The 22,500-nt window shown below is 49.5% G+C and overlaps 1 protein-coding gene across 2 annotated transcripts in view; it reads left to right on the forward strand.

The window, feature by feature from the left end:
• LOC118938331 (retinoic acid-induced protein 1) overlaps window positions 1–22,500 on the forward strand; it is a 235,966-nt gene that overhangs the window by 207,363 nt on the left and 6,103 nt on the right. Inside the window, exons 2-4 of one of the 2 annotated variants that reach the window (XM_090197175.1) lie at window positions 8,003–14,716; window positions 18,768–18,861; window positions 20,688–20,737. In XM_090197175.1, the coding sequence (XP_090053301.1) occupies window positions 8,057–14,716; window positions 18,768–18,861; window positions 20,688–20,737 (6,804 nt within the window). In that variant the 5' untranslated portion in view covers window positions 8,003–8,056. Of the gene's footprint in view, window positions 1–8,002; window positions 14,717–18,767; window positions 18,862–20,687; window positions 20,750–22,500 lie in introns of those variants that run through there. The other variant, XM_090197174.1, reaches the window with a different exon arrangement.

Raw genomic sequence — 22,500 nt, forward strand, 5'->3', positions numbered from 1 at the left:
CAGACTCCTTTCCTCCCTCCAGTACAAGCATCTTCCTCTCATCAGTCTCCTTTCCTCCCTCCAGTACAAGCATCTTCCTTTCATCAGTCTCCTTTCCTCCCTCCAGTACAAACATCTTCCTCTCATCAGTCTCATTTTCTCCCTCCAGTACAAGCATCTTCCTCTCATCTCCTCCCCCCATACTTAGTTTCCTCCTTTCTTTTATAGCCTCCCCCCTCTCTTCCTCCTCTTCCTCTCCTTCTCCTCCTCCTCTCCTCCTCCTCCTCTTCTCCCTTTCCTCTCCTCCTCTCCTCCTCCTCTCTTCCTCTCCTCCTCTTCCTCTCCCGTTCCTCTCCTCCTCTCCTCATCCTCTCCTCCTCCTCTCTTTCTCCTCTTCCTCCTCCTTCTCTTCCTCCTCCTCTCCCTTTCCTCTCCTCCTCTCCTCCTCCTCTCTTCCTCTCCTCCTCTTCCTCTCCCGTTCCTCTCCTCCTCTCCTCATCCTCTCCTCCTCCTCTCTTCCTCCTCTTCCTCCTCCTTCTCTTCTCCAGTACAAACATCTTCCTCTCATCAGTCTCCTTTCCTCCCTCCAGTACAAGCATCTTCCTCTCATCAGTCTCATTTTCTCCCTCCAGTACAAGCATCTTCCTCTCATCTCCTCCCCCCATACTTAGTTTCCTCCTTTCTTTTATAGCCTCCCCCCTCTCTTCCTCCTCTTCCTCTCCTTCTCCTCCTCCTCTCCTCCTCCTCTCTTCCTCTCCTCCTCTTCCTCTCCCGTTCCTCTCCTCCTCTCCTCATCCTCTCCTCCTCCTCTCTTCCTCCTCTTCCTCCTCCTTCTCTTCCTCCTCCTCTCCCTTTTCTCTCCTCCTCTCCTCCTCTCCTCCCTTCCTCTCCTCCTCCTCCTCCTCTCCTCCTCCTCTCCTCCCCTGAAGCTGATTCTCCACTCCTACTTTCCCCAAGCCTGTCCTCCTCGCCAGCTTCATTCTCCTCACCTCTTTCATCCTCTAATCCCTCATCCTCTCCTCCATCATACTCTCCTCCCTCATCCTTCTCCTCTACACTAGACTAATCATTTCCTTTCCAGACCCAAGTCTCCTCTCCTCCTCTAGCCTCTCCACCCACTCTCCTCCCCCTCCTTCTCATCCTCCCCCATCCTCATTCTCCTCTCTAGTCACGGCCCAGGGACAGGCCAAGAGCTGAGGGAGAGATAAAGAGAGAGAGAAAGAAAGAGAGAGAGAGAAAGAAAGAGAGGGAGAGAGAGAATGAGAGAGAGAGAGAAAGAAAAAGAGAGTCCCTCAGTAAAGATAACGTGACTGACTGACTGACTGACTGACTGACTGACTGACTGGACTGGACTGGACTAGACTGGACTGTATTTAGACATACAGAATTAGGCCGATACCCGTTAATTATCAAAATCCAGAAAAGAGACGTTAAATTCTACAACCACCTAAAAGGAAGCGAATCCCAAACCTTCCATGACAAAGCCATTCCCTACAGAGAGACGAACCTGGAGAAGAGTCCCCTAAGCAAGCTGGTCCTGGGGGCTCTGTTCACAAACACAAAAAAATCCCACAGAGCACCAGGACAGCAACATATTAGTCCCAACCAAATCACGAGAAAACAAACATATAATTACTTGACACATTGGAAAGAATGAACTTCTGCGGGATCGGTGTCGGGATCGGTTGAGCTAACATAGGCTAATGCAAATAGAATGAGGTTGTAAGTAACAAGAACATTTCTCAGGACATAGTCACATCTTATATGGGTAGAAAGCTTAAATGCACTGTCCAATTTACAGTAGCTATTACAGTGAAAGAATACCATGCTATTATTTGAGGAGAGTGCACAATTTTGAACATGAAAAGTTATTAATAAACAAATTAGGCACAATTGGGCGGTCTTGACGCAAAATGTTGAACAGAAATGCAATGGTTCATTGGATCAGTCTAAAACTTTGCACATAGACTGCTGCCATCTAGTGGCCAAAATCTAAATTGCACCTGGGCTGGAATAATACATTATGGCCTTTCTCTTAAATTTCAAAGATGATGGTACAAAAAAAATATAAAAGAACGGTTGTTTTTTCCTTTGTATTATCTTTTACCAGATCTATTGTGTTATATTCTCCTACATTCCTTTCACATTTCAACCAACTTCAAAGTGTTTCCTTTCAAATGGTACTGAGAATATGCATATCCTTGCATCAGGGCCTGAGCTACAGGCAGTTAGATTTGGGTATGTCATTTTAGGCTAACATTTCTTTTAAAGGGGCAGATCCTTATTAACAAAAAAACTGAGCAAACTAGAATGCTTTTTGGCCCTGAGAGTACACAGTGGCATAATACCTGACAACTGTGACTGACCCAAACTTAAGGAAAGCTTTTACTATGTATAAATTCAGTGAGCATAGCCTTGCTATTGAGAAAGGCCTCCAAAGGTAGACCTGGCTCTCAAGAGAAGACAGGCTATGTCCAGACTGCCCACAAAATGAGGTGGAAACTGAGCTGTACTTCCTAACCTCCTGCCAATAATATGACCATATTAGAGACACATATTTCTCTCAGATTACACAGATCCACAAATAATTAGAAAACAATCCCAATTTTGATAAAGTCCCATACAGTGGGGCAAAAATGTATTTTGTCAGCCACCAATTGTGCAAGTTCTCCCACTTAAAAAGATGAGAGAGGCCTGTAATTTTCATCATAGGTACACTTCAACTATGACAGACAAAATTAGGATTTGTAGGATTTTTAATGAATTTATTTGCAAATTATGGTGGAAAATATATATTTGGTCACCTACAAACAAGCAAGATTTCTGGCTCTCACAGACCTGTAACTTCTTCTTTGAGAGGCTCCTCTGTCCTCCTACCTGTATTAATGACACCTGTCCACAACCTCAAACAGTCACACTGCAAACTCCACTATGGCCAAGACCAAAGAGCTGTCAAAGGACACCAGAAACAAAATTGTAGACCTGCACCAGGCTGGGAAGACTGAATCTGCAATAGGTAAGCAGCTTGGTTTGAAGAAATCAACTGTGGGAGCAATTATTAGGAAATGGAAGATATACAAGACCACTGATAATCTCCCTCGATCTGGGGCTCCACGCAAGATCTCACCCCGTGGGGTCAAAATGATCACAAGAACGGTGAGCAAAAATCCCAGAACCACACGGGGGGACCTAGTGAATGACCTGCAGAGAGCTGGGACCAAAGCCTACCATCAGTAACACACTACGCCGCCAGGGACTCAAATCCTGCAGTGCCAGACGTGTCCCCCTGCTTAAGCCAGTACATGTCCAGGCCCGTCTGAAGTTTGCTAGAGAGCATTTGGATGATCCAGAAGAAGATTGGGAGAATGTCATATGGTCAGATGAAACCAAAATATAACTTTTTGGTAAAAACTCAACTCGTCGTGTTTGGAGGACAAAGAATGCTGAGTTGCATCCAAAGAACACCAAACCTACTGTGAAGCATGGGGGTGGAAACATCATGCTTTGGGGCTGTTTTTCTGCAAAGGGACCAGGATGACTGATCCATGTAAAGGAAAGAATGAATGGGGCCATGTATCGTGAGATTTTGAGTGAAAACCTCCTTCCATCAGCAAGGGCATTGAAGATGAAACGTGGCTGGGTCTTTCAGCATGACAATGATCCCAAACACACCGCCCGGGCAATGAGGGAGTGGCTTCGTAAGAAGCATTTCAAGGTCCTGGAGTGGCCTAGCCAGTCTCCAGATCTCAACCCCATAGAAAATCTTTGGAGGGAGTTGAAAGTCTGTGTTGTCCAGCAACAGCCCCAAAACATCACTGCTCTAGAGGAGATCTGCATGGAGGAATGGGCCAAAATACCAGCAACAGTGTGTGAAAACCTTGTGAAGACTTACAGAAAACGTTTGACCTCTGTCATTGCCAACAAAGGGTATATAACAAAGTATTGAGATAAACTTTTGTTATTGACCAAATACTTATTTTCCACCATCATTTACAAATAAATTCATTAAAAAAAAAATTGCTAATTTTGTCTATCATAGTTGAAGTGTACCTATGATGAATTACAGGCCTCTCTCATCTTTTTAAGTGGGAGAACTTGCACAATTGGTGGCTGACTAAATACTTTTTTGCCCCACTGTATCTATTGGGTGAAATACCACGGTGTGCCATCACAGCAGCAAGACTTGTGACCTTTTGCCACAAGAAAAGGGCAACCAGCGAAGAACAAACACCATTGTAAATACAACACATATTTATGTTTATTTCTTTTCCCTTTTGTACTTCAACTATTTGCATATTGTTAGAACACTGTATGTAGTCTATGTAGCCATAATATGACATTTGACATTCTTCTGGAATGTTTGTGAGTGTAATGTTTACTGTTAATTTTTGTTGTTTATTTCACTTTTGTTTATTTTCTACTTCACTTGCTTTGGCAATATTAACATATGTTTCCCACGCCAATAAAGTCCTTAAATTAAAATTGAAAAATTTAGTTGAGACAGACAGACAGGCAGGCAGGCAGGCAGGCAGGCAGGCAGGCAGACAGGGAGAGCGAGCTAGAGAGAGAGACAGAGAGACAGAGAGACAGAGACAGAGAGACCGAGAGAGAGCGACTGAGAGACAGACAGACAGACAGACAGACAGACAGACAGACAGACAGACAGACAGACAGACAGACAGGGAGAGCGAGCGAGCTAGAGAGAGAGACGGAGAGACAGAGACAGAGAGACCGAGAGAGAGCGACTGAGAGACAGACTGAGAGAAAGACTGAGAGACAGACAGGGAGGGAGGGAGGGAGGGAGGGAGGGAGGGAGGGCGAGCGAGAGAGAGCGAGAGAGAGACAGAGAGACTGAGAGACTGACAGACAGACAGACAGGCAGACAGGCAGACAGACAGAGGAAGAGAAGAGGCATCCGTCTCCTGCTGCTCTGCTGTAGCATCTTCCTGTTACAGATCCTGAGCGTAACCAATGACACCAGACACTGAGGCTTTCAGCAGCTTTGCATATCCTCCCCTGCTGCCTGTACTAACCATGTGTGTTGCCAGAGAGAGCATGGCTTTCTGTGTCGAATTATGTTCCTGCAGAGCGAGTGTTTTGAATTTAAGGATTCGGGACAAGAGTAGTAAAGAGAGAGCGAGAGAGAGAAAGAGAGAGAGAGAGAGAGAGAGAGGGAGGAGAAAGAGAGCAAAAGATAGAGACAGAAAACAGTGAACCAGAGACAGAGGGGGGGTGAATTGAACACCAAAACCATCATCAATAGTATAGCGCCTAGCTGCTACGCGATCAGGCCAATTATTACCACGGTCTAGTCTGTGGTGCTGGAGACTGACAACGCTATTATCCAAACGCAGCTTCAAAACACACACAAAGGAAGCTGTCTGTGTGTCATTGTGTTACATTGTGCTACAGTGACAGATCTTACACCACTAAATTGTGAGCGCCTGAGTAGACCTCCTTGTCCTCACACACACAGCTAGTTATAGGGGATGGGGGAGACCGTGTGGGTAGTCTCCCAGGAAACTGTTTGTGCCTCCGATTGATGAGCTCAGAGCTGCACACACACACATTCACAAACACACACACATGGATGAACGTTCACACAAACACACACATGCACACACACACATGGATGAACGTTCACACACACACACACACACGCACACACGCACACGCACACACATGGATGAACATTCACACAAACACACACACACACACACACACACTACACAGACAGTTGCAGTGCAGAGATGAGTAATACTGTTTGTTGGGACACGCCACTGTCCCTGGGGCGGGAGGCTGAGCACAAGGTGCAGAGCTGGAACAGCCCGACACACTGCACTGTCTCCAGGTGACTCTGTTCCCTTTATAGAGCTCCTTCCCCCTCCTTACCCCCTCCCTCCTCTGTGTGGAACACACACAACTCCCCTTAGAGAAGCTTGGAGAAGAGGAGGAGCAGGGACAGAGAGGAGAGGATGAGGACTAGGTTGAGCTGCTAGAGATGTGCTACTGCAATGGAAGCTGCTCCTGTGTTGTCTGTTCATGTCGTATGGCCCATTCCTTTGAGAGAGAGTGAGACAAGCTATGTGCCCACTGCCCACAACATTAGGTGGTAACTGAGCTGCACTTCCTAACCTCCTGCCAAATGTATGACCATATTAGAGACACATATTTCCCACAGACCCACAAATAATTTGATAAACAAATCAAACATTGACGAACTCCCACATCGGTTAGGTGAAATACCGCAGTGTGGCATCACAGCAGCAAGATGTGTGGCCCGTTGCCACGAGAAAAGGGAACCAGTGGAACACAAACAACGTTGTAAATACCACCAATATTTATCTGTTTATTTATCTTCCCCTACTATTTGTTCTACAACTATTTGCACATTGCTAAAACACTGTGCATAACTGACAATATAACACTTGAAACGTCTTTATCTTTTTTTTTTAAATTCAAGCGCAATATTTAATATTAAATTAAAATTGTTTTTTGTGGATGTTCTGTGTTTCCTCACTTTTGTTTATTGTTTATTTCACTTGCTTTGGCAATGTAAACATGTTTCCATGCCAGTAAAGCCCCTTTGAATTTAATTGAGAGAGAGAGAGAGAGAGAGCGAGAGAGCGAGAGAGAGGGAGAGAGGGAGAGAGCGAGAGAGCGAGAGAGTAAGGAGAGAGCGAGAGAGAGAGCGAGAGAGCGAGAGAGAGGGAGAGAGGGAGAGAGCGAGAGAGCGAGAGAGAGGGAGAGAGCGAGAGAGCGAGAGAGAGGGAGAGAGGGAGAGAGCGAGAGAGAGGGAGAGAGGGAGAGAGCGAGAGAGCGAGAGAGGGAGAGAGCGAGAGAGAGAGCGAGAGCGAGAGAGAGGGAGAGGGAGAGGGAGAGGGAGAGAAGGAGAGAGAGAGAGCGAGAGGGAGAGAGAGAGAGGGAGAGAGGGAGAGAGAGAGAGCGAGAGGGAGAGAGAGAGAGGGAGAGAGGGAGAGAGAGAGAGAGAGAGCGAGAGAGAGAGAGAGAGAGAGGGAGAGGGAGAGGGAGAGGGAGAGAGAGAGCGAGAGGGAGAGAGAGAGAGGAAGAGAGGGAGAGAGAGAGAGAGAGAGAGCAAGAGAGAGAGAGAGAGAGAGAGAGAGAGAGAGAGAGAGAGAGAGAGAGAGAGAGAGAGAGGGCTAATGGCTGTAATGTGATACTGAAACATGTGCTTGCATATTACAAGTAAATATTGAGTAACAATAGCCTCACAAAAACACAGTGAAAATTCCCATGAGATTTTTCATGCAGAATGACATTGACGGGATTTGGTCACAGAACATCTCAATCGACCGTTATCTTTTAACACCTCACCTATTCATCACACAAGTTATCTGGTTATGTGTTTTCTTGTGCCCCGTCTATTCTGGTTTCCCCTCCAGAGGTCGTGTCCTTGCGTGGCGGGCTTGGTTTGGACGGCAGCTCACATTAACAGACATGTCTGACTCACACTGCCTGACAATCGCAGCTCCGCCAACAACGGGCTAGCTCCGCCAACAACGGGCTAGCTCCACCAACAACGGGCTAGCTCCCTCCATCTTGAGATGGTTGAAATGGCCGCAGTATTCTAGCTTGTTCACTGTTCCCTGACCAGAGTCCAGACTCCATCTTATCTTGCACAGAAGATATGTCCGTTGCTTAGAATCTGTCAAGGGAAAATCAATCATTTGAATGTATTTCCAGTGCAGCTGTGTACAGGTGTGTACAGTAACATTACTTGTGAATTCAAATCGAGCATTTCTTTTAATTGAACATGATATTAAGTCAATTGATCTCAGAAAGGCAAGACTTTGTTGTTGTGTCTCTGATCTTTCCTGGTGAGATAAAGGATGTTGGGGTTAGAGACGTGAAGGTAGAGATGTAATGTCCTGGCTCTGTGATACTAACACCCCCTCCTTCTCTCTTCTGTTTTTCTATCCCCCCCCCCCCCCCCTCTTTCCCCATCTCCCTCTCCACTCCTTCTCTCATCTCTCTCTCATCTCTCTCTCTCTCTCTCTGTCAGAACACCCCCACCCCCGACCCCCTCCCTCCCCCCGCCCCTCCTATAGCTGGAGCCATGCAGTCGTTCAGCAGAGAGAGGAGCGGTTTCCATGGCAACCAGCCCTGCTACCAGCAGGAGCACCATGAATTATCACGCCTGGAGAGCTACCGACAACACCCCCACCACGGACAGACCAGGCAGGTCTACGAGGCGCACGCGCTGGCCACCGCTACAGGGATGCCTCCAGCGGGACCAGGAGCCGGACCTGGACCAGGAAGTGGACCCATACCTGGACCTAAGGACTGTTACAGCCAGCAGGCATACCCTGGATACCCCCAGGGTAATGGAGGCGGTGTGGGTGGTGGTGTGGGTGGTGGAGGAGGTTCGACGCCTCATGATAAGAAGGCTTACAGTGGGGGGAGCCAAGGACCTCCTCCCACTCCCCAGCATATGCAGGCAGGCGGCTACAGCAATCACATGGGCCCGGGGGGATACCCGGCCCAGTATATGAGTGAAGGCCACCTCCATCAGTCTAAGTGGGACGACCCAGCTCAGCTAGCTCAGTACGAGCAGGAGATGGTAGGCAGGATGGAGCCAGGTCCCCCTGGGTCCTCCCAGTATCTGGACCAGAACATGCTGGCTCACTCCCAGAGCCAGTGTCACCAGTCCCACCAGGCCTCTGCTCCGGTCTACACCAGCCCACACCACCAGCCCCATCCCGCAAACCCAGGCCAGTCCCCGTTGATGTACCCCCAGAGCCACCTCCACTACCCCCAACATCCCCCGTCCCCCTCGCCATCCTCCTCCTCCTACATGGAGAAGTGCAGCCCAATGCCCCACTGTTACAAGGGATATAGTATGCCGCCCAGCTCCCAGTACACTAGGCAGATGGGCAGCCACAGTGGTCTGAAGCAGGGGGGATACCGCCCGCCACCCCAGAACAGTTACAGCTACCAACAGACTCCCTCCAGGGGTGGCTATGAGCCCCAGCCCCCACTACAAGGCATTCCCACTCCCCAGGAGACCCACCCCAAATACCAACACTTTAGCCAGCCCCAGCAGAACTACTGTCTGTCCGAGCTGTCCGTCAGATCCCCTGAGCAGTACTACCAGACATGTAGTCCCGCCTCCAGCCACTCCCCTGCACGCTCTGTAGGCCGCTCGCCCTCCTACAGCTCCACCCCTTCCCCTTTGATGACCAATCCAGAGAGCTTCCAGTACAGCCAGCCACCAATGACCCCAGGGGCGGCTTCTTCGTCCTCCTCTTCCTCAGCGGGTCTGCAGGACCAAGGCTTGCTGATGCCGCCGCGCTCCCACCCGTCCTCGTCCCCCAACGTGGCCCACCCAACCCCGCAGCACAGCTACACACAGGGGGTTTCCATGAAGGAGCGCTTCTCTGAGAAGCTGCTTGCCAACCCCAGCCTGTGGAGCCTGAATGCCCTCACCTCTCAGGTGGAGAACATCTCCAACAATGTGCAGCAGCTGCTGCTCTCCGAGGCCATGGTCGCCAACAAGAAGGGGGCCAAGCGCAGCAGCATTGGGAGCAGTGGAGGCAGCTCCTCCAAGAAGGAAGAGGTTTACAAAGGAGTGCCAGGAGGCCCCGAGGGTCAGCACGGTGGGGGTCCCATGCAGGACCCCTACAGCACCAACCAGCACCAGCTCGTCCCCATGGAGATGCAGGAGGGGGGGTACTCCAGTAGTTCTGACGAGCAGCTGGAGAGAGGGTACTACTACTGCGGCCAGGGCAGGAGCCCAGCTCAGGCCCCCAACAACACACACTTGGGCCTGGACACAGCCTCATCCTGCTCCATGACCTCTCCGGATGACATGTCCACCCGGTCTGGTGACTCTGTGTCCGGCCTGCAGAGCGTGGCTTCCAGGGACAACATGACCCCTGACCCCAGGTCACAGGGGGGACACGAACCCCGACAAACCTCCATGAAGAGCGTGGGGGATGAGAGGTCCCCCGTGAGTGTGACGATTCCCAGCCCCATGAAGCAGGAGAGCCAGTCCCCTCCAGACATCCAACGTCTTGGCTTGCCACTGAAGGAAAACTTTGAGGAGTTGGCCTGGACAGAGAAAATAGCAGACTACGAGGATGATGGCGTGAAAAAGACCTCCGACAGCGAGAGTGACCGCAGAGGCAGCGATAATGTCACAGATACCTCTGAGAAGCGGGAGAAATGGCCAGAGGACGAGAAAGGCCCAGCGCTGTATAGCAAGATCAACAAAGCAGTGACCGAGGGAAAGAGTTACTGCTACGAGGAGAACATGTACCACAAGATACAAAACAAATACGACCGAGGCAAAGGGGACTCGGCGGATAAGTCCCCAAGCCTCTCAGACTCCAGCCACAAGGGAGACCTGGGCCAGGAGATGAAATCAGAGGCCTTCAAATCCGAATCTCCCACTGACTCTGAGAGCTCAGTGAAGACATCCCCCTATATTTCCAGGGGTGACCTTGACCAAGATCAATATTTAACAGAGAAGGAAGACAGCTCGGAGAACACATCCCCTACCCCACGGGGCGAGGCTTTGGACCAGAGGCTCTCCGCCTCAGAGAAGAGAGAGAGCAGAGAAGAAGAGGAGGAGGATGAGGAGGGGGAGGAGGAGAGAAAGCAGAACTCCATATCTTCTCCTCTGTCTGCTGAGGAGAGAGAGGGAGAAGAGAGTGAGAGCCTGCCATCAACTGAGAGGGACCTCAACAATAGAAAGAGCCCACAGGAGGAGCCTTCTGGAGAACTGTGCAGCAGAACAGAAGGCCAGAGCCTGGCTGAGCCTCAGCCTTACAGTAACACAGAGTCTGCAGAGACAGAAAGCCAAGCAGCACAACCAGATGCAACAGCAGCAGCAGCAGAATCCCCAGAAAGTGGGTCAGCCATTTGTGACACTCCACCCCAGTCTCACTCAGCCATGATGGTTTTCTCAGCTCTCAGCGAGATAGCAACACCTCCAGCTCCGTCTCACACCAGGGACCATATTGATCACAGCGATTCCAACGTGCTGGAGCCTGACTCCCCTCAGCTGCCGGGGAAGTCCATACTGCACTCAGCGCCCTCCTGGGCCAACACCCCACCCTCGCCAAAGAAAGGTGATGAGGACATGGAGCCGGGCATCAGCTGCCCAAGCGCTGTGACCCCTTCAGCCAAGCCAGAACCCGTGGCCCTATCTGCACACCCGCAGGCTTTCGGCCGGAAGCACGGCCGAGGCAGGAGGAGACTGATGCACTCAGGTGTGGAATTCAGGAGACAGCTGAGTGTGGAGAGAGAGGGGGAGAGTGCCCCCTCGCCACCGCAGAAACCCTGCATGCCCTCCAGCAAGAGTGCTCTGTTCTCCGATCAGCTAGACATGGCCGCTCACCAGGACATAATCACAACGAGCGAGACACCCAAACTGCTTGTTGAGGGCTCCCGGTCCAGAATGTGCACTCGCTCATTCAACGCGCAGGACACTCCTCCTAAGGATCCCCAGCCCCCTGAAAGACGGAAACCAGGGCGGAAACCAGGTTCGAAACCAGGCCCAAAACCAGGCCCAAAGTCAGGGTTAAAACCAGGGCCTAAACCAGGACTAAAACCAGGGCCAAAACCAGGTTCAAAGCCAAGTCTAAAACCAGGACCAAAACCAGGTTTGAAACCCGATTCGAAGCCCAGCCCAAAACCAGGTTTAAAACCGGGGCCTAAACCAGGCCCAAAAACAGTTCTAAAACCAGGGCCTAAACCGGGTCCAAAACCAGGACCAAAACCTGGTTCAAAACCAAATGAAGGAGCACCCCGTGGTCGTCCCAGGGGTACGGGCTCTAAGTCGAAGTTGGCAGAACAGGAAGGTCCCATTCCACTCATAACAGGGGGTCCAGGAAGAGGCCAGAAGAGCTTGAGCATCAACAGTCAGCAAGGTGATGGGAAACAGGAAGTGAAAGCTCCAGGCAAGGACGGAAAGAACATGGTCCTGAGATCCAGGAAGCCCCCCCAGGATAAGCTTCCAAAGGAAAAAGAGAAGGCGCAATCTGAGGGAATCCTGACTCAAACCCTGACAGGTATAACAAAGTCCAATGCAGTGTTACAAAATGAGGAACGTATGAGCATAGAGCCAGCAATCCCTGTCTTCCCTAACCAGACAGACACAAGTATAACAGACACCAGTGTAACAGACTCTAGTAAACCAGACACCAGTGTAACAGACACCAGTAAACCAGACACCAGTGTAACAGACACCAGTAAACCAGACACCAGTGTAACAGACACCAGTGTAACAGACACCAGTGTAACAGACACCAGAGTAACAGACCCCAGTAAAACCAACACCAGTATAACAGACACCAGTAAACCAGACACCAGTGTAACAGACACCAGTAAACCAGACACCAGTGAAACCGACACCATTGCAACAGACGTCAGTGTAACAGACACCAGAGTAACAGACACTAGTGTATCAGACCCCAATGTAACAGACACCAGTGTAACAGACACCAGCGTAACAGACACCAGCATAAAAGACAACAGTGTAACAAACAACAGTGTAACAGACATTAGTATACCTGTCGCTCCACCTGAGAAACCTAAAGAACCGACTGTAGCTGTACCTCTTGAAACTGCACCTGTACCTCCACTCAAAAGAAAACCCAGTCCTCTGCCTCTAGAGCCTCCGGTGAAGAAAAAGCGAGGTCCAAAACCAAAACCAAAACAGCCCCAGCCTGAAACTCCCCATTCTGACCAGGCCAACCAGCCTCCATTAGTCAAACCCAAGGAGATGGGTGTCCGAGGGCCCAAGAGAAGGCTAAAGAGAGGCAGGCACATCAAGGCCTCTCTGATCACTGTGCTGACCAAAGATAACCCTCCTCCCACGATGGCTGACGGTGATGTGGTTAGTGAAATGCCCAGTGTCCCTTCTCAGTGTCCCACTAAAACCAAGTACCTCCCCCCGCGCAAAGGCAGGGGTCTGAAATACGAGGCCATGGTTCAGAAAATAAACTCGGGCACCGGTTCGAAGAAACACCCGCCAACACCACAGCCCGAGAGCACAGAGGCGACAGTAGATGAAGTGACGTCAAAGCCTGTGTCGCTGCCCGTCTCGGAGGAGAGCGAGGCCCCAGTGGCGGCGGTGAGCGCCCCTGATGTGTCACGGGAGGAGTTAGCAAGAGACGTGGGGAGCTCCACGGGGGCCCAGAACACAGAACAGGAGAGAAGGGTGCAGCAGAACACCGGGGAGGGGGTGCAGCCGGAGCCACTCCCATCAGGGGTGCCAGACGCTGCAGTGGCGAGCGGCGCCAACAAACCCACCAGGACCAAGAGGAGGAAATGGGCCATGGTAGAGAGCACGGACGCCACGGTGGTCGCCATGGAGACGGGGAGCCTGATCATCAACACGCCGCGGCTGGCCAAGCAGAGGGCCATCAAGAACAACCACGAGATGCACCTGAAACAGAGGAGGAGGAAGAGGAAAGGAGGACAGCCTTCAGAGGGGCCTGTGGCTGACGAGGAGGTAGAGACAACAACAGCAGAACAGCAGACAGAGACACCCACTGACATAGCGTTAACAACAATGCCCGCTCTACCAGCCGGCCCAGGTGAGATCACAGACAGCCCGCAGGTGATCGCCACAGAAATGATCCAGCCGCCTCCCTCCAAACGAGGGAGGAAGCCCTCTTCATCCCCCTCCAAAAAGAGAGGGAGAGCACCAGGTGAACAGCAGAGCAGCAAACCTCTGAGGGTTCACAAAAAACCTGGTCCTAAAAAGGGAATCAAAGACGCCATGGAGGTGATTGAAGCGGTGGTAAAGGCTGCAGGGAGGGAGGCCAGACTCAAGAAGAAGAAATGGAAAAAGGAAAGTCCTGCAGTGTCAGAGGAAAATCAGCCAGAGCCCTCTCTCAAACAGGTACTGAGTAAGACTCCTGAAAGCAGAATCAAACACTCCTTCTGTCCATATGTGCGTATGGACAGCTCCGGAGACTTCACCTCTCTCTGTACCATCGTCAACAGGCGCGATGAAGAGCTGAAGATGGTGCTTCAGAATCTCCGGAAAAAGAGCCCGGACAAAATTAAAAACCCAGTCACAGTTGCCAAGGCGATACCCAGCTCCTCAGCTATGCTCCAGGGGCCCTTGGTTAACAAAACGTTAATTGACAGGTGTCTAACGTGTTGCCTGTGTGGAAAGCCAGCAAATTACCGTGAGCTGGGGGATTTGTGTGGGCCCTACTTCCCAGAGGATAGCATCCCCCGCAAAATCCTGTCAGCAAGACATATAGAAACCCCGAGGGAAAACCGAGAGAAAATAAGCTCCAACAGTAGCATCAGGGAACCAAGCAGCAGCACCCCAACAAGCGAAGGAGACCCCGGCTTCAAAAAGGAAGTTAGTAAAAAGGTGGATATGGAGACAGTCACAAAGCAGGGCAGTAGTAGTAGTGGTGGGAGTCACCATCATCAGCCCCACCCCCACCATTGGCGCCCCAGGAGGGCAGAGAGGGCACCGGCGGAGGGCGGAAGCACGCACCGGCCCACCCTACGGGATCGGTTCAGGAGGATGCAGAAGCTCCAGGGGGAGAGGAGGGCTGCGGAGGCCACAGCTGGTGGTCAGGAAGGGGGCAATGGAGGAGGAGGCCTCCTCCAGAGACTGCAGGGGGAGGCTGAGGCTAAGGAACACTGGGCCCATGAGAACTGTGCTATCTGGACCAATGGGATCATCATGGTGGCAGGGAGGCTGTACGGCCTGAAAGAGGCTGTTCACACCTCCACAGAAACGGTGAGACCTTCTTCTTTCTCTATGCTGATTTCTCTCTTTTTCTTTCTCTCTCTCTTTCCACCTCTCTCTCTCCGGTTGATACTGATCCTGCATCTTACCAATGGAGAGTCAATATTTCAAGTGCTGTATTTCACATACAGTAAACTGTACATGATTGTGATCTATAATTCTAACCTCCCACAGTTAGAAATGAATGGGGTTTTTACATTACTATGAAATGGAATAATAAGAAAAAATAGATCACAAATAAGAAAAACATTTGCCTTGTTCAAGTCTATTTTGTAGGGAAAATATTGGACACAGTGACATTGACGTATTGGACACAGTGACGTATTGGACACAGTGACGTATTGGACACAGTGACATGTTGGACACAGTGACATATTGGACACAGTGACATGTTGGACACAGTGACATATTGGACACAGTGACGTATTGGACACAGTGACATGTTGGACACAGTGACATATTGTCCACAGTGACATATTGGACACAGTGACATATTGGTCACAGTGACATATTGGACACAGTGACATATTGGACACAGTGACGTATTGGACACAGTGACATATTGTCCACAGTGACATATTGGACACAGTGACATATTGGACACAGTGACATATTGGACACAGTGACATATTGGACACAGTGACGTATTGGACATAGTGACATATTGTCCACAGTGACATATTGTCCACAGTGACATATTGGACACAGTGACATATTGGACACAGTGACGTATTGGACACAGTGACATATTGGACACAGTGACATATTGGACACAGTGACATATTGGACACAGTGACGTATTGGACAAGGTGACATATTGGACACAGTGACATACTGTCCACAGTGACATATTGTCCACAGTGACATATTGTCCACAGTGACATATTGGACACAGTGACATACTGTCCACAGTGACATATTGGACACAGTGACATATTGTCCACAGTGACGTATTGGACACAGTGACATATTGTCCACAGTGACATATTGGAAACAGTGACATATTGTCCACAGTGACATATTGGACACAGTGACATATTGGTCACAGTGACATATTGGTCACAGTGACATATTGGACACAGTGACATATTGGACACAGTGACGTATTGGACACAGTGACATATTGTCCACAGTGACATATTGGACACAGTGACATATTGTCCACAGTGACATATTGGACACAGTGACATATTGGTCACAGTGACATATTGGACATAGTGACATATTGGACACAGTGACGTATTGGACACAGTGACATATTGTCCACAGTGACATATTGGACACAGTGACATACTGTCCACAGTGACATATTGGACACAGTGACATATTGGACACAGTGACATATTGTCCACAGTGACATATTGTCCACAGTGACATATTGGACACAGTGACATATTGGTCACAGTGACATATTGGTCACAGTGACATATTGGACACAGTGACATATTGGACACAGTGACGTATTGGACACAGTGACATATTGTCCACAGTGACATATTGGACACAGTGACATATTGTCCACAGTGACATATTGGACACAGTGACATATTGGTCACAGTGACATATTGGACATAGTGACATATTGGACACAGTGACGTATTGGACACAGTGACATATTGTCCACAGTGACATATTGGACACAGTTACATACTGTCCACAGTGACATATTGGACACAGTGACATATTGGACACAGTGACATATTGTCCACAGTGACATATTGTCCACAGTGACATGTTGGACACAGTGACATATTGGACACAGTGACATATTGTCCACAGTGACATATTGGACACAGTGACATGTTGGACACAGTGACATACTGTCCACAGTGACATATTGGACACAGTGACATATTGTCCACAGTGACATATTGTCCACAGTGACATATTGTCCACAGTGACATATTGGACACAGTGACATATTGGTCACAGTGACATATTGGACACAGTGACATATTGGACACAGTGACGTATTGGACACAGTGACATATTGTCCACAGTGACATATTGGACACAGTGACATATTGTCCACAGTGACATATTGGACACAGTGACATATTGGTCACAGTGACATATTGGACACAGTGACATATTGGACACAGTGACGTATTGGACACAGTGACATATTGTCCACAGTGACATATTGGACACAGTGACATACTGTCCACAGTGACATATTGTCCACAGTGACATATTGTCCATAGTGACATATTGGACACAGTGACATATTGGACACAGTGACATATTGTCCACAGTGACATATTGTCCACAGTGAAATGTTGGACACAGTGACATATTGGACACAGTGACATATTGTCCACAGTGACATATTGGACACAGTGACATGTTGGACACAGTGACATATTGTCCACAGTGACATATTGGACACAGTGACATATTGGACACAGTGACATATTGGACACAGTGACATATTGGACACAGTGACATATTGTCCACAGTGACATATTGGACACAGTGACATATTGGACACAGTGACATATTGGACACAGTGACGTATTGGACACAGTGACATATTGTCCACAGTGACATGTTGTCCACAGTGACATGTTGTCCACAGTGACATATTGGACACAGTGACATATTGGACACAGTGACGTATTGGACACAGTGACATATTGGACACAGTGACATATTGGACACAGTGACATATTGGACACAGTGACGTATTGGACACAGTGACATATTGTCCACAGTGACATATTGGACACAGTGACATACTGTCCACAGTGACATATTGTCCACAGTGACATATTGTCCACAGTGACATATTGGACACAGTGACATACTGTCCACAGTGACATATTGGACACAGTGACATATTGTCCACAGTGACATATTGTCCACAGTGACATATTGGACACAGTGACATATTGGACACAGTGACATATTGGTCACAGTGACATATTGGACACAGTGACATATTGGACACACTGACGTATTGGACACAGTGACATATTGGACACAGTGACATATTGTCCACAGTGACATATTGGACACAGTGACATATTGGTCACAGTGACATATTGGACACAGTGACATATTGGACACAGTGACGTATTGGACACAGTGACATATTGTCCACAGTGACATATTGGACACAGTGACATACTGTCCACAGTGACATATTGTCCACAGTGACATATTGTCCACAGTGACATATTGGACACAGTGACATATTGGACACAGTGACATATTGTCCACAGTGACATATTGTCCACAGTGACATGTTGGACACAGTGACATATTGGACACAGTGACATATTGTCCACAGTGACATATTGGACACAGTGACATGTTGGACACAGTGACATATTGGACACAGTGACATATTGGACACAGTGACATATTGTCCACAGTGACATATTGGACACAGTGACATGTTGGACACAGTGACATATTGGACACAGTGACATATTGGACACAGTGACATATTGTCCACAGTGACATATTGGACACAGTGACATACTGTCCACAGTGACATATTGTCCACAGTGACATATTGGACACAGTGACGTATTGGACACAGTGACGTATTGGACACAGTGACATATTGTCCACCGTGATATATTGGACACAGTGACATATTGAACACAGTGACATATTGGACACAGTGACATATTGGACACAGTGACATATTGTCCACAGTGACATGTTGGACACAGTGACATATTGGACACAGTGACATATTGGACACAGTGATATATTGTCCACAGTGATATATTGGACACAGTGACATATTGTCCACAGTGATATATTGGACACAGGGACATATTGAACACAGTGATGTATTGGACACAGTGACATATTGGACACAGTGACATATTGGACACAGTGACATATTGGACACAGTGACGTATTTTTGGCAACATCAAGTAGATGCTTTATTATTAACTTGAGACTGTCTGTCTGCCTGTCTGCCCGTCTGTCTGCCTGTCTGCCCGTCTGTATGGCTCTATGTCTCTCTGTCTGGCTGGCTGTCCCTCTGTCCGTCTTTCTCTCTGTCTGTCTGTCTGGTCTCCAGAGCTGTTCCAAGTGCCAGAGAGTGGGCGCGTCCATCAGCTGCTGCTGGAAAGGCTGCCCTCACAAATACCACTACATCTGCGCCAAGGAGATAGGTAAGAGCCCTCAAAGAGAGAGAGAGAGGAGAGAGAGAGGAGAGAGGAGGAGAGAGAGAGAGAGGAGAGGAGAGAGAGAGGAGGAGATAGGTAAGAGCCCTCAGAGAGAGAGAGAGAGGAGAGAGAGAGGAGAGAGGAGGAGAGAGAGAGAGAGGAGAGGAGAGAGAGAGGAGGAGATAGGTAAGAGCCCTCAGAGAGAGAGAGAGAGAGGAGAGAGGAGGAGAGAGGAGGAGAGGAGGAGATAGGTAAGAGCCCTCAGAGAGAGAAAGAGAGGAGAGAGAGAGGAGAGAGGAGGAGATAGGTAAGAGCCCTCAGAGAGAGAGAGGAGAGAGAGAGGAGAGAGGAGGAGAGGAGGAGATAGGTAAGAGCCCTCAGAGAGAGAGAGAGAGAGAGAGGAGAGAGAGGAGAGAGGAGGAGAGGAGGAGATAGGTAAGAGCCCTCGGAGAGAGAGAGAGAGAGAGAGAGAGAGGAGAGAGAGAGGAGAGAGGAGGAGAGGAGGAGATAGGTAAGAGCCCTCAGAGAGAGAGAGAGAGAGAGAGAGAGGAGAGAGAGAGGAGAGAGGAGGAGAGGAGGAGATAGGTAAGAGCCCTCAGAGACAGAGAGAGAGAGAGAGGAGAGAGAGGAAAGGGATGGAGAGAGGAGGAGAGAGGTGAGAGCCCTCGGAGAGAGAAAAGGGTTGGAGAGAGGAGGAGAGAGGTAAGAGCACTCAGAGAGAGAGAGAGAGAGAGAGATGAGAGGGATGGAGAGAGGAGGAGAGAGGAGAGAGGAGGAGAGGAGGAGATAGGTAAGAGCCCTCAGAGACAGAGAGAGAGAGAGAGGAGAGAGAGGAAAGGGATGGAGAGAGGAGGAGAGAGGTGAGAGCCCTCGGAGAGAGAAAGAGAGAGAAAAGGGTTGGAGAGAGGAGGAGAGAGGTAAGAGCCCTCAGAGAGAGAGAGAGAGGAGAGAGGAGGAGAGGGATGGATAAAGCAGGCAAGAAGGAGTGGGAGGAGTAGGAGGGAAGGGTGAAGGGGGAGGGGAGTAAGAGGGAAGGGTGAAGGGGGAGGGGAGTAAGAGGGAAGGGTGAAGGGGGAGGGGAGTAAGAGGGAAGGGTGAAGGGGGAGGGGAGTAAGAGGGAAGGGTGAAGGGGGAGGGAAGTAAGAGGGAAGGGTGAAGGGGGAGGGGAGTAGGAGGGAAGGGTGAAGGGGGAGGGGATAAGAGGGAAGGGTGAAGGGGGAGGGGAGTAAGAGCGAAGGGTGAAGGAGGAGGGGGAATGAAGGGGTGGAGGTAGCGTGTGTGTGTGTGTGTGTGTGTGTGTGTGTGTGTGTGTGTGTGTGTGTGTGTGTGTGTTCATGTGTGTATAAGCATATGCTGTATGTAGGTATGGCCTCCCCTCACATTACATCATGCCATCAGTAGGTACCGTGGGGATTAGAACTCCTCACAGAGGCAGCACTGAGAGGAACTGAAGGACCAGTTTAATCCTGCAGAGTACACCATGGCTGCAACCTACCTCATCCTATCATTCTCTCCTTCCTTCTCTCTCTCTCCCTCTCTGTCTCTCTCTCCTTACTTCTCTCTCTCTATGTCTCTCTCCTTCCTTCTCTCTCCCTCTCTGTCTCTCCCTCCTTCCTTCTCTCTCTCCCTCTCTGTCTCTCTCTCCTTCCATCTCTTCCTCTCCCTCCTTCCTTCTCTCTCTCCCTCTCTATATCTCTCTCTGCTTCCTTCCTTCTCTCTCTCTCCCTCTCTCTCTCTCTCTCTCTCTCCTTCCTTCTCTCCCTACCTCTATCTTTCTCTTTCCTTCTCTCCCTCTCTGTCTCCTTCCTTCTCTCTCTTTCTCTCTCTCTCAGGCTGCATGTTCCAAGACGACAACTTTTCACTGAAATGTCCGAAACACGAGGTAAGCAAATAAACAGAATCCGTCTGTACACATGCAAAAGGGAGATAAATAGTAGAACAATCTATGTAACTATAGCAACAATCCATTGGATAGGGTATGTCCTGGGCAGAGAGCACTGGACTGAACCATCAGAGGGAGGTCAGAGGGAGGTCAGAGGGAGGTCAGAGGGAGGTCAGAGGGAGGTCAGAGGGAAGTCAGAGGGAGGTTAGAGGGAGGTTAGAGGGAAGTTAGAGGGAGGTTAGAGGGAAGTTAGAGGGAGGTTAGAGGGAGGTCAGAGGGAGGTTAGAGGGAAGTTAGAGGGAGGTCAGAGGGAGGTCAGAGGGAGGTTAGAGGGAAGTTAGAGGGAAGTTAGAGGGAGGTCAGAGGGAGGTCAGAGGGAGGTTAGAGGGAAGTTAGAGGGAGTTCAGAGGGAGGTCAGAGGGAGGTTAGAGGGAAGTTAGAGGGAAGTTAGAGGGAGGTCAGAGGGAGGTCAGAGGGAGGTTAGAGGGAGGTTAGAGGGAGGTCAGAGGGCGGTCAGAGGGAGGTTAGAGGAAAGTTAGAGGGAGGTCAGAGGGAGGTCAGAGGGAGGTTAGAGGGAAGTTAGAGGGAAGTCATAGGGAGGTCAGAGGGAGGTCAGAGGGAGGTTAGAGGGAAGTTAGAGGGAAGTCAGAGGGAGGTCAGAGGGAGGTTAGAGGAAGGTTAGAGGGAGGTCAGAGGGAGGTCAGAGGGAGGTTAGAGGGAAGTTAGAGGGAGGTCAGAGGGAGGTCAGAGGGAGGTTAGAGGGAAGTTAGAGGGAAGTCATAGGGAGGTCAGAGGGAGGTCAGAGGGAGGTTAGAGGGAAGTTAGAGGGAGGTCAGAGGGAGGTTAGAGGGAAGTTAGAGGGAGGTTAGAGGGAGGTCAGAGGGAGGTTAGAGGGAGGTTAGAGGGACTAGTAGCATTGGTGGTAGTCAAACCATAGTGCAACATGGGGCTGATAGAAGGCCCAGAGGTCAAGGATCAAAGGGGGTCAGGGAGTGAGGGGTCATAGAGGGACTGAGGGAGGAACCAGTTAGCTCAGGGAGTTATGATTCTTCAGGCTGTCTGAGCGCCTCACTCTGTCCTCCGAGGTATTTCTGTACCAGCTCCTGACACACAGACTTAGATTGACAGACAGAGAGGGGGGAGAGATGGGGTGATTTTTATTCATTATAAATTAAAATTTTAGTATTTATTGGAGTTTTTATTTTTTATGAGTTAAGGAATTAAAGAAGAAGGGCAGAGAAATAAAGAGAGGGGGAGAAGTAGAGAAATGTTGGAGACTGGACTCACCCCTGTCGGTTTAGCTGACCTGGGACAGAGGCATTCTGACCCTGACTTGGCTTCAGGATCCTGAGGGGGAGAGAGAGTGATGAGAAGTATAGGAGACAGTAAGATATGTGAAGTATAGGAGACAGTCAGAGATGTGAAGTATAGGAGACAGTCAGAGATGTGAAGTATAGGAGACAGTCAGAGATGTGAAGTATAGGAGACAGTAAGATATGTGAAGTATAGGAGACAGTCAGAGATGTGAAGTATAGGAGACAGTAAAATATGTGAAGTATAGGAGACAGTCAGAGATGTGAAGTATAGGAGACAGTAAGAGCCACTTATGTGCAGTCAGTAGGGGGCAGCACTGTTCTCTACTGTACCTGTTAGTGGGAGGGCTCTTTGGCTTCTTCTGTACTTTCCTGCCTTGTCCTGGAGACTCACCCACCCTGAGAGAACAGAACCATACACATCAGAATAATTATGCTTTTATCTCCGTA

Source organism: Oncorhynchus mykiss, chromosome 13 (assembly GCF_057628025.1).
Source record: "Oncorhynchus mykiss isolate SJ-2025 chromosome 13, ASM5762802v1, whole genome shotgun sequence".
In the NCBI taxonomy this organism is placed as follows: Eukaryota; Metazoa; Chordata; class Actinopteri; order Salmoniformes; family Salmonidae; genus Oncorhynchus; species Oncorhynchus mykiss.